Here is a 12567-nt window from a genome sequence, read left to right on the forward strand (position 1 = left end):
CCAGGGAAGAACGGGATTTCTAATTCCCTTTTCCCATTGCATCTCAGCTGCTTAAATTGCTCAGAATTCATTTTAGGGAAGTAAGTACAGTCAGAGTTGCCATCTAAGCTCAGTGCTAAATATCAGGGACCATCTTTGTCAGGAATAGCAGGAGAGGGATTTGGGGTACATTTTTGCACTCAGGAAATTTTGGTAGAGTAATCTTTAAGAGGCAAAATTATCCATTCAACAAAGCCAAATGGTACATGAAAGTACTTCTGGTTTTACTGCTATAAAAACAAACTCCCACCTCTCATTAATGGGCCATTGACAAAGGGAATATTTCATCCCTGGTTTTCTCTTCAGGAACTTCAAAAGCTCACACTTAAGTTCAAATTCCTACGATCTTTTCACCTGCTCATGTTCCTTGGATCACCTAAACAGAGGCATCTTGGCCAGGATCTCTGTGCAAGAATGCCCTGGCCCTTTCCTAATACCATATGAAAAGCAGGTGTGAGAAATGACAGCGTTAGCTAGTAATTGGTAAGCACTTACTATATTCAGATACTGTGCCAACTGTTGTACATGGGTTATCATTTTGATTCTCAAAACAATTCTTATTGTACTAACAGTTCTCCCATTTTGAAGTCTAAATAACAGTGTTGGGTTGGCTGAACCCAACCCAGCCCAGGATGGATTGCCCCCAAATATGTCACAATGACATATGATTTTTTCTTTTTTTTTTTTGGCTGCACCATTTGTGGGAATCTCAGTTCTCAGACCAGGGATTGAACCCAGGCCACGGCAGTGAAAGCCCAGAATCATAACTATTTGGTCACCAGGAGACTCTCCATATTGATTATTTTGAATAGAAATTGATTGAGAAGAAGTCAGTGAAAGAGGAAAACTCTGATTCTTCTCTGTCCTCCTGAAAGCAGAAAATAAACTTCACAGCATCTGGAGGTATAAGGACATCCTTATCAACAAAGACAGGGAATTTGGGGGCAAGAAGCTTATACAAACAAACCTTGTTATTTTAATCTACCACTTCAAGCCCAAGTCTGTTTACATTCTTCACTAACTGAGCACCAAAAGCCTGAATTTCTTTGTCCTGTTGATTCTTCACAAATTTATTGTTTCTTTGTCTAAAAAGTAAAAGCTGTTTGTTTTGGCCACTTCTTAGTTTCCATTTCTATGAGACCTCTGTGTGCACAAATTAAAATGTGTTTCTCAGTTTCACAAACTTAGAGAATGAACTTATGGTTGCCAGGAGGGAAGGATGGGGGGACAGGATAGTTAGGGAGTTTGGGATGGACATGTACACACTGCTGTATTTAAAATGGATAATCAGCAAAGACCTACTGTATAGGACAGGGATGTTATGTGACAGCCTGGATGGGAAGGGAGTTTGGGGGAGAATGGACACATGTATACATATGGCTGGGTCCACTTATGCCATTTACCTGAAACTATCACAGCATTGTTAATTGTCTGTGTGTGTGGGGGGGTGTGGGGTGGGGTGGGGTGTGTGTGTGCATATGCACGCATTCTCAGTCATGTCTGACTCTTAGAGACCCCATGGACTGCAGCCTGCCAGGCTCCTCTGTCCACAGAATTTTCCAGGCAAGAAAGGGTTGTCATTTCCTACTCCAGGGGATCTTCCCATTCAGGGATCGAAACAGTGTCTCTGGTGATGCCTGCATTGTCAGGCCGATTCCTTTACCCCTGAGCCTCCAGGGAAGTCCCTAATCAGCTATACTCCAATATAAAATAAAAAGTTGAAAAAATTAAAAAAAAATTATTTCTTTTCTCTTGCAATCTATTCCGTGTCAGTTTTTTAAAATTTATTTATTTTTTAATTGAAGGATAATTGCTTTACAGAACTTGGTTGTTATGTCAGTTTTATTATTAGTCCAGCCACAGAACTCAAGAGGAGGAAGAGGGAAATATTCCCCTTTCTGACAACAGGTGGATTTTATATAACTTTCCCAAAGTTCTAAAGTTGATGTTTGAATGATTCATTGCTAGCTGGTTCAATAACTTTGATTTCCGTTTCAGTAGATGAGGCCAGAGAAGGCAATGGCACCCCACTCCAGTACTCTTGCCTGGAGAATCCCAGGGACGGGGGAGTCTGGTGGGCTGCCGTCTATGGGGTCGCACAGAGTCGGACACGACTGAAGGGACTCAGCGGCAGCAGCAGATGAGGCCAGTGTATCTTAGAGCTGCCGTTCACGTAGTGTACAGGAGCCCTTTGAAGAGCACCAGGGACTTGAAAACTGGATGAGTTGAAAGGTCAAAAAAGTGTGGAAGACCCAGAGGGATCGGGTGGAGAGGGAGGTGGGAGGGGGGACTGGGATGGGGAATACATGTAAATCAATGGCTAATTCATATCAATGTATAACAAAAACTACTGTAATGATGTAAAGTAATTAGCCTCCAACTAATAAAAATTAAAAAAAAAAATAAAATAAAATAAAAATGAAAAAAAAAAAAAAAGTGTGGAGCAGAAAGAACTGTAGTCCTGGGATTAACAGAACAAATGTCCATTTTCAGCTCTACCAATTTCAGGCTGTGAAATTTTAGGTGAACTGTTTAACTCAAGTCTTAGATTCTACTTTTTTTTTTGCATAATGAAATTAAGAACATGTATCTTGCTTATTTCAATGATCTTAGTATGTATCACATAAGAGTGTGTACATAAAAATTGTGAATGCTTTGCTAGTTAAGTTGTATCAAATGCCTCCCTGGTCAGCCCTTCGTTGAAAGACTGGGGACATCCCTAGATTTCCACTTAGGTTCTATCCAATATTTTCCCCCATCTACTTGCATTTTCTACTTGTCTGTCAGGGTGACTAGGACAGGCTCTAAAAACTTGACCTGCCCAGTGGATACAATCTCAAGGAAGCTCACATTGAAGGAGTCATAGCCTTAAGTGGTCAAGGGAATCAGAGATACCAAAGTGCACCAATTCTACCTTTTCCAGAAATCCTAACCCACTAGATTCTCTGTGTTCTAACTCACGCCAGGAATTTGCTAGTGCATTTCCAAAACTGATAAGAGACACTATAATTATTTTAGAAATGACAGTTTTTATATAAACAAGGCAATTGTTCGGATTCAGTGAGATAATATATGCAATGACAAAACACTCCCAAAGCTATGTTAATGTTACATAGTTTCCTTTGTACTAACAACAAGCAATATTCATTTGACCATTATACTTTACTGTTAAGCCTTAAGTAACAAAAACAGGATTTTTAGTTTAACTTCTCCATTTCATTTTTTGAGAACTAATTTATTTATAAAACAGGGATAATACTCTCTTCTCCATTAATTTTAGAGTTTTTGGAGGACAGAAGCAGAGTAATAGCTTTGAATGTGATTTGAAAATAAAGGGAACTTAAAGAGATGAAGTTTTTACAATGATAATTATAGTCATGCATCACTTTAATCTGCTGGAACAATGAAATAATTAAGTCATATCTTTGTTAAAGTTTATATAACACATTCTAAATGCCCCCAAAAATTGCTTCTAAGTTTTTCAAAGTTTTGGACTATCTATTCCTTTGTTGGTTTTCTGGGCAGATCTACCATGAGCTGATGTTTCTGAGCAGAAGAGTTTTTCTCAGATGTTTACAGGCTGAGTACAGATAAAATTCAGATATGGAAACTCTAAAGTTGAAAAATACTTAGGTTTGGATTCTAAGTCTCTTCCCAGTCAGGAGGATCCCTTTTGAGACCCAGGGTGTTTCTATTAGAGCAGGCCAAAAGGACATTTCAATAGCCTCCTTAAGGGCAATTTCCAAAATTTAATAGAAAATTAGGGGGGTATCAGCAATGGTCAGAACTCACAGGTTTGTAGGCAAAAGAGCAAGATCCATAGGTGGTGATGAGCCATCTTTTTCACTGTAAACTTCTGCACACAGCATAGCATTCTTTCAGTGGAGAATCAGTTTCACTTCAGTTTGCCTTTTTATAGCCACATTGAAGAAAAGGAAGTTGAGTAACTGACAAAGGGCATACTAGTTTTTTTCCTGTTGTATAGAGTGCCTAGCAACAAATATTTATTGAATGCCTGCTATGTGCCAGACACTATACTGCACAGGCAGTATAAAGAGCAACAAAGCAATTTGATTTCTCTCCTTTTATTCTTGTTATTGAGATCAATATCAACAGGCAGTGTAGTGTGATATGTATCTCAAAAGAGAAAATAAAGGGAACTAGAAGGGTAGTGGGAACATCTAACCCAGGCTAGGACAGTGTCAGGGAGGCTTCCTGAAGGAACTGATGACCAAGCTGAGCCAAATCTGAAGAGTAAGTTAGCATTATTAGGAGAAAGGTGATAGGGATCAGGCAATGGGAAGAATGTGCTAACTCTGTAAGAGTTTAATAAGTGATAGCAACTAATATTGCATGATTATTAATATTAGCATATGCAATGAGAATCATGTATAATTCTATTATACAAGTGTACATAACTGTATAATTATTTGTATTATATGATAATTATAATCATATATGCAATAATAATATAATGTATATTATCAGATATGGAGGTATTATCTGATAATATATAGTTATATATATGTAAGTTTAATATATAAGTTTAATTATATATACAACTATATATAATATATAGATATTATCAGATATCATATTATCTGATAATGTATATTATCTAATATGGTTATATGTAATTATAAAACTTATAAATTATAGAGTATTGTATTACTATGTATGCATATACATATACATAGTGTATATAATATATAATATAATTTGTATAATTATGATTGAACTAGACATGACTCAGGACCGTTCTCTTATAGAAGCCTCCCCAGTCTCTGTTAGAAGTATAACAAGGGCCTTGTCTGGGTGATGGAGAGTGGTAATGGGAGTAAAATTTAGGACCAGATACCAAGCAGTTTGAACTTGGACCCACCTATTTTGGGGAGCACTGGGTGGTGGTGCTGGTCTAGTTGCTCACTTGTGTCCAACACTTTGCGCCCCATGAACTGAGCCCGTCAGGCTCCTCTGCCCAGGGCATTTTCCAGGCAAGAATATTGGAGTGGGTTGTCATTTCCTACTCCACGGAATCTTTCTGACTCAGAAATTGAACCCAAGTCTCTTTTGTGTCTCCTGCATTGGCAGACAGATTCTTTACCATTAGCACCACCTGGGAAGCCCAGTGGAGTGCTGGGAAAACTGAGAAAATAGGCCCTGAGACCTGGAGAAGTAAGACTGTATGTAGCCTTTCTCACTAAAAGGACTCCTCAACCAGTTAGCTCATTTCCAGGGATTCTGAGCATTTGGAGTCATTCTCTGAGCAATCCTTCTCATCATTTCCCATATATACTTATTCAGTGTTGAACAGTTGAGTGTCTTTTTGAGATATAGTGAACTGGGAAGCTGGGACCAAAGAATGATTAAAATAAAATTTTCCAAATTATATCCTTTCATAAAATTAAACCGTATTACTTTCACAGTTTCAACAAACATATCTCCCTGAAATATGTAATTAGTACATTTGCACAGCCACACATCTATCTTGTGTTAGTTGTACAGAGAAGGGAGAAAGACTATGAAGTTGCCAAGAGCTGCTGTAAACCTAATTTTGTATCCTCTGTATTCCTTCTTTATTCCCTGAAGGAATGTTCCTTCTTCTCTTGCATTTAAAACTCTTGCTTGGTCTCATGTGTATGTCTTTAGAACGTTTGTACTGGTATCTTGCACGTGCGTGCTAAGAAGCTTCAGTCACGTTTGACTCTTTGTGACCCTATGGACTGTAGCCTGACAGGCACCTTTGTCCATGGGATTCTCCAGGCAAGAATACTGGAATGGGTTGTCATGCCCTTCTCCAAGGGATCTTCCCGACCCAGGGATCCAACTCGTGTCTCCTGCAGCTCCTGCATTGCAGGCAGATTCTTTACTTCCACCAGGGAAGCCCGTGTTGGTGTTTTATTCAAGGACTTATCTGCTCTTATGCTTGGACCAGTGTCTTTTCTCTGTAATTCAGCCTTAAGCTGTCAAACAAGCAATGTATTTTTTTTTTTTTTATTAAGAAGGTACTAGCTTTTGTTTAGGATCTTTTCATGTGTTTGTTAGCTATCTGTATGTCTTTGCAGAAAAGTCTGTTTAGGCCTTTTCCCCACTTTTGATTAGGTTGTTTGTTTTTCTGGTATTGATTTGTATGAACTGGTGCTTTTATATTTTGAAAATTAACCCTTTGTCAGCTGTTTCATTTGCCATTATTTTCGCCCATTCTGAGGGTTGTCTCTTCACATTGTTTATAGTTTCCTTTGCTGTGCAAAAGCTTTTAAGTTTAATTAGGTCCCACTTGTTCTTGTTTTTACTTCCATTACTCTAGGAGGTCGGTCATAGAGGAACTTGCTGTGATTAATGTCATCGAGTGTTCTCCCTATGGTTTCCTCTAAGAGTTTCATAGTTTCTGGCCTTACATTTAGATATATATATATAATCCATTTTGAGTTTATATTTGTATGTGGCATTAGGAAATGTTCTAATTTCCCTCTTTTACATGAAACTGTCCAGTTTTTCCAGCACCACTTATTGAAGTGACTGTCTTTGTCCTATTGTATATTCTTGGTCCCTTTGTCAAAAATAAGGTACCCAGATGCTGGGAGCCAGCACTCGAGATCCTACCCATGACAAGGTCATGAGGGAGAAAACCTGACGGGCAAGGCGGATCAGGTTTTCAAGGATTCCGAAAAGGCTAGCTCACAAGATCCTACCCATGACAAGTTCATGGGGAGAAAGCCTGACGGGCAAGGAGGATCAGGTTTTCAGGGATTCCAAAAAGCTGCCCCAAAGCTGCCCCCGGTGCTCACTTTAAAGATGTTATCTGTTCTTCTGATGCTTGCTTTAATAAACTACTTTCTAATTTCCATAACATAGGCAGAAGACCTTCCCAGATTTCTTTCCAAATAAGAATTAATTTAGAACTTTAATCTATAAGTTTTTTGGGTGGTGGTATTTTATGAGATTATTTAGGGTGAAAGGAGTGTTTTAATTTAAACTCCTTTGCTGGTAGTTTGTTAGCCAAGGGCATTTATGCCCTTGGTACTAATATGCATGATTGCTTATAATATTTTGATCATAAAATAGCATAAAGAACCTGATTATATAAAAGCCTTAATAGATATAGATATAGAGCATTTTTGAGGAATGAAGGAGTTTTATTAGAAAATATAAGAAAAAATTATTATAAAATGGTTATTGGGTTAATGTTTGCTTGCTGTGTTTTTGCTTTTAGTGTGCTAAGGCTGTGCTATGGAAACCATTGTTAATATAGTTATAGATCTAGAAAAATAAGAGCTTAGCCCTAGTGTTGTAACAATGAAATAGTTGTTAATTATTAGCCAGGAGTGCTAGGCAGAGGCTGCCTTATTAGAGCCACAGAGTCTGTATGGGGTAAAACTTTTAGATAAATTTAACTGACAACTTTTGCAGAATAATTGATGTTGGTATTAACAGGGTCATATTTTTATTATGTGGTGACATGCTGTCCTGTTGCCCTATGAGACTGTAACTCTTCTGTTAAGGTCACCATAGAAACAGAAAATAGGTTTACATTCACCTGACTTGCATAAAATGTTAATAGGCCTCCAGGCCAGAAGATAGTGTACAAGACCCTCATAAACAAAGAAGTATGCAGAAAACACCCTGGTTTCATGAAGGACAAGCTGATGTAATGTTAAACTATCTTCCCCTTAGAAATGTACTAACTTAGGGTATAAAAGACATGGTAAAAAATAAAGCATTGTCAGACTCTGCCAGACCCTGCAAACACCTCTGTCTGGTCATTCTCTCTCTCTCTCTTCTCTCTCCCTCGCAGACTTGGCCCTATCAAGGCTGGTCTCACGTGTCTTCTCTCTCTCTCTCGCTGATGCCGTTCATCCTGAGGGTACCCCCTGGATCCTGCCGAGGCTGGACCCTGGCACCCATAGGTGTATGGGTTTACTTCTGGACTATCTATCTTGTTTCATTGGTCTATATTTCTGTTTTTGTGCCAGTACCATACTGTCTTGATGACTGTAGCTTTGTAATATAGTCTGAAGTCAGGAAGGTTGATTCCTCCAACTCCATTCTTCTTTCTCAAGACTGCTTTGGATGTTCGGGGTCTTTTGTGTTTCCATATGAATTGTGAAATTTTTTATTCTAGTTCTGTGGAAAATGTCATTAGTAATTTGTTAGGGATTGCATTGAAAATGTAGGTTGCATTTGATTGTATAGTCATTTTCACAATATTGTGTCTTCCAACCAAGGAATATGGACTGTCTCTCCATCTGTTTATGTTGTCTTCAATTTCTTTCATTGATGCCTTAATTAGAGAAATGCAAATCACAACTATAATGAGATACCACCTCACACCAATCAGAATGGCCATCATCAAAAAAAATCTACAAACAATAAAAGCTGGAGAGCGTGTGTAGAAAAGGAAACCTTCTTGCACTGTTGGTAGGAATGTAAATTGATATGGCCACTATGGAAGATAGTATGGAGATTCTTTTAAAACCTAGAAACAAACCACCATATGACCCAACAATCTCACTACTAGGCATAAACCCTGAGGAAACAAAAACTGAAAAAGACACATGTAAACCAGTGTTCATTGCAGCACCATTGACAAGAGTTAGGACATGGAGGCACCTAGATGTCCATCAACAGATGAATGGATAAAGAAGCTGTGGTACATATATACAATGGAATACTACTCAGCCATAAAAAAGAAACAGTTCAGTCAGTTCTAATGAGGTGGGTGAACCTAAAGCCTATATACAGAGTGAAGTAAGTCAGAAAGAGAAAAACAAATATTGTATACTAATGTATGTATGTATATATATATATATATATATATATATATATATATATATATATACACATTGTAGTGATAGTCACTCAGTCATGTCCAACTCTTTGTGACTCCATGGACTATATAGCCTGCCAGACTCCTCGGTCCATGGAATTCTCCAGGCAAGAATACTGGAGTGGGTTGCCATTTCTTTCATATATATATATACATATATATATAATCTAGAAAGATGATACTGATGAAATTATTTGCAGGACAGCAATGGATGCACAGACATAGAGAACAGACTTATGGACATGGAGGTGGTGGTGAGGAGGAAGGAGAGGATGGGAGATATGGCAAGAATAACATGGAAACATACATTACCATATATAAAATAGATAGCTAATGGGAAATTTACTACATGACTCAGGGAACTCAAACCAGGGCTCTGTAACAACTTAGAGGGGTGGGACGGGAGGGAGGTGGGTGGGAATTTCAAGAAGGAAGGGACATATTATACTTATGGCTGATTCATACTGATGTTTGGCAGAAAACAACACAGTAATGTAGAGCAATTATCCTTCAATTAAAAATAAATAAATTGAAAAAAGAAGATACTAGCTTTTGTTGATTTTTAAAACACCTCCAGCAGGAACAATAAGTACATTTCAGACTAATCTGTATGTGGTGGTTTTGGGCAATTAAACAGCCTAGAGTGGGGAAAATGTTGAATGGCTGGCAGTCATCAAGTTTCATCTGATAGTTAGTGAGATTCCAAGAGTGAAGAATCAGTAAGAGACCTGCCTTTTCTGATTTCAGTTCACAGTGCACTTTTTCTTCTTTCACGCTTCTTAAATTCTATAACAAATATTCATCTTAAGAGCATATTTTTATCTTCTTGTTAAAATACAGACAAAGAATTTTAGAAATGGTATTTATTAGTCACTACACTATATGGCAACTCAACTATCAACCCCATTTTTTGTTTTGTTTTGTTTTTTGCTTTTTCTTCAAAAGGCACAGACTTATTTATTGCTTTTCTTCTGGTACCTCCTCTTGATTACCTGGAACAAAGAAAAGGGAAGGATAATTCACTAGATAATGGAACAGTGACAATTATTTGATTACTCTTTCTGCCATGTGACAATTTCTACTGCCTTGAAACTAATTTCAACATGCTTAAACTTTACTTTTTATTATGCCCTAAAACACTGAAGTAAAATAAAAAAAGACTGATTCTTTCGGGAAAGAAAAGATTCTAGCTTTTGAGACTTCCCTTGATGTGCCCTTTGTAGTTGAGCAGAGTGCCAAATGACTTGAGATCTGGGACAGGAATCTGGTCTGGGGTATAGACCACTAGAAGAGAGAGACTGCTATAGAAAGAAGCTTTGAGAAGAAGGACAAATTAGATAAAATTAGGTGACACTGTGGGTTGGCAGGATAGGCTGGAATCTGGAAAAGCCTTCAATGCTAAAACTTTTTTTTTTTTAGTCCAACAATTCCCATGCCCTCCAGAATTTTTCTGGGAAAGTGACATTGACAAGGATCTGGAAAATAAAGGCAGATTGTATGACATATATAGTTGGAATTTTAATATAAAAGTGAACCAAAAATAATGAAACTATAGCCCAACACTTTTCCACTTCAAATATTGATACAATCTAAGAGGCAGGGATGGGGAAGGATGTTGGGGATTAGGCTGATTGTAAGCAAACTCAATCTAACTAAAGCTATGACACAATCCCAGATCAATTTAATTCTAAGGAAAATATTAATAATCAAATTCTCACTCAAAATGCCAGGCAGAGGAAGGGATTGCATTTCCATGAAAACAAAGTAAAACAAAACAAAAAGTATTATACTTAAAAATGTGCTATTTTTTATACAACTATTAGAATACAATCAAAATTATGAGAATTGTTAAGAAACAAGGAAACATGATACATAATCAAGAGAAAGCTCAGTTAACAGAAACAAACTACAGATGAGCAGCTTTTGGAAATAGATAAAGACTAAACAACAATTGTAAATATTTTTAAGAATTTATAGGAAAAGTTGTTGAAAATTTAAAAAGATAGGTTGGTTCTAGAGAGAAATGAAAACTCAAATGAGGAACCAACTGGAAATTCTAAAATGTAAAAATATAATACGTGAAACAAAAGTTAATTTGATGGACAATAAATATCAGAATAGACACTGTTGAAGAAAGGGTCAGTGAATGTCTAAATAATAAAAACTCTTCAAACTGAAGTAAAGAGGGGATCAAAAGCATGAAATATTTATAGAGAAATCTAATGAAAGTGTGAAGATAAATCTGACAAAGGCACTGGAGACTAGAAATAAATGGGAAGGAATGCCTATTGATGTGTTGGAATATTCAACATGGTTAAGATGTTAGTTCTCCAGATGGCAGAGGAGTAGGTGGATGTGGAGCACATCTCTCTCCATGGATACCTCAGGAATTCACCTTCAGACACAGAAGATCTTGCAGAACACAACTGAGAGCAGGCAGGAGTACCTGACCACTGGAAAAGAATACATAGAACCATGCAAAATTCAGTAGGATGAAGGAAGTAGGGGGAAAAAGAGGAGAGTAAGCGGGATTGGACCTTGCCTTAGTGGGTGGGGGAACTGAAGCAGGGGTCTAAAAGGCAATTGTTTGGGACAGAGGAGAAACATTTGAGGCTGAGAGTGAAGCAGCTGATCCGTGACAGTCTAAATGGAATGAAAATCACACAGACAATCCTTACTGCAGACATACGTACCCCAGACAGTGATGCGAGTCCCCTAGAAAGCACAACAGCTGGGAGCTGAAGCATAGGGACTGGAGTGCAGTCCCACGCTTTCGAAGGCAGGGATACAGCCCAGGGGGACGTGAGGGAGGGGATCACCATGGGAAATGCCTGTGGATGAAAATCAGGCAACCTGGAGGCAAGGTGATACTGCTGAGTCACACGTAGGGTGTGCAGCCATCACCATTGCTCTCTCTCTCCCCACACACCAGCAATGACAGCTGAACAACAGAGAAAGAACAACAATAGAGAAAAACCCCAGAGAGTCTGGCCTTTTAAGCTCCTGACGTGCCAAGCAACAGAGAAGGACCAGCCAAAGAGGCTTGCTGATCACCAGTTTCCAGAGGCTAGAAAGACTCTGATGGGGCCATATCTCTTGTGACTGAGGCAGTTGGTGTCCCAGCACACTTGGGTCCCCATGATCCAAACAGCTGTGCCACATTCACACTCAATTTTCACTGGGGCAGAGTTGCCAGAGGCTAGAACACCCCTAAGAGTGCCATATCTTCTGTGACAATAGCTGCAAGCACCCTTGTGTAGCTGACATTGTCAGGGTCCCTGTGATCCAAGCAACTGTACCACCTCCATGCTCAAACCCCACTGGGACAGAGTTGTCAGAGGCTAGAAAAAACCCTAAGAACACCATATTTGCTGCTGCCCTAGCTGCCAGCTCCCCTGAGAACCTGATGCCGCCAGGTTCCCTGCAATCCAAACAGCTGTGCCATCTCCACACTTGTCCCTCACTGGGGCAGACCCACGTCTTTCAGAGCAGCCTCAGCAGCAAGCCTCTGTGGATCTCCTATATGGAGAGGTGGAGATAAAACCACAGTTGAAACCCAGGGGCTGTGCGGCTAAGGAAGAGGACCTAAAACCTTCCCAGCAGCTGTACAAGCTTCAGATTAAATCCACACGATCAACTAAGCAGACTCTCTGTCTGCCTAGAGTATATAAAAGGACAGTGCGAGTCCCCACAAAAGAAAA

At 38.8% G+C, this 12567-nt stretch overlaps 1 protein-coding gene across 6 annotated transcripts in view; it reads right to left on the reverse strand.

Moving 5' to 3' along the window:
- Positions 1–3938, reverse strand: part of CD84 (CD84 molecule) — a 50937-nt gene extending 46999 nt beyond the window's left edge. For all 6 annotated transcript variants that reach the window (XR_011487722.1, XM_070467630.1, XM_070467629.1 and 3 more), the window contains exon 1: positions 3832–3938. Coding sequence is in view for 5 of the 6 variants with exons in the window: in XM_070467630.1 (XP_070323731.1) it covers positions 3832–3913 (82 nt within the window). In the remaining variant the exon portion in view is untranslated. The remainder of the gene's footprint in view (positions 1–3831) is intronic.
- Positions 3939–12567: the final 8629 nt, after the last annotated feature.

Source organism: Odocoileus virginianus, chromosome 5 (genome assembly GCF_023699985.2).
Source record: "Odocoileus virginianus isolate 20LAN1187 ecotype Illinois chromosome 5, Ovbor_1.2, whole genome shotgun sequence".
NCBI classification, from domain to species: Eukaryota; Metazoa; Chordata; class Mammalia; order Artiodactyla; family Cervidae; genus Odocoileus; species Odocoileus virginianus.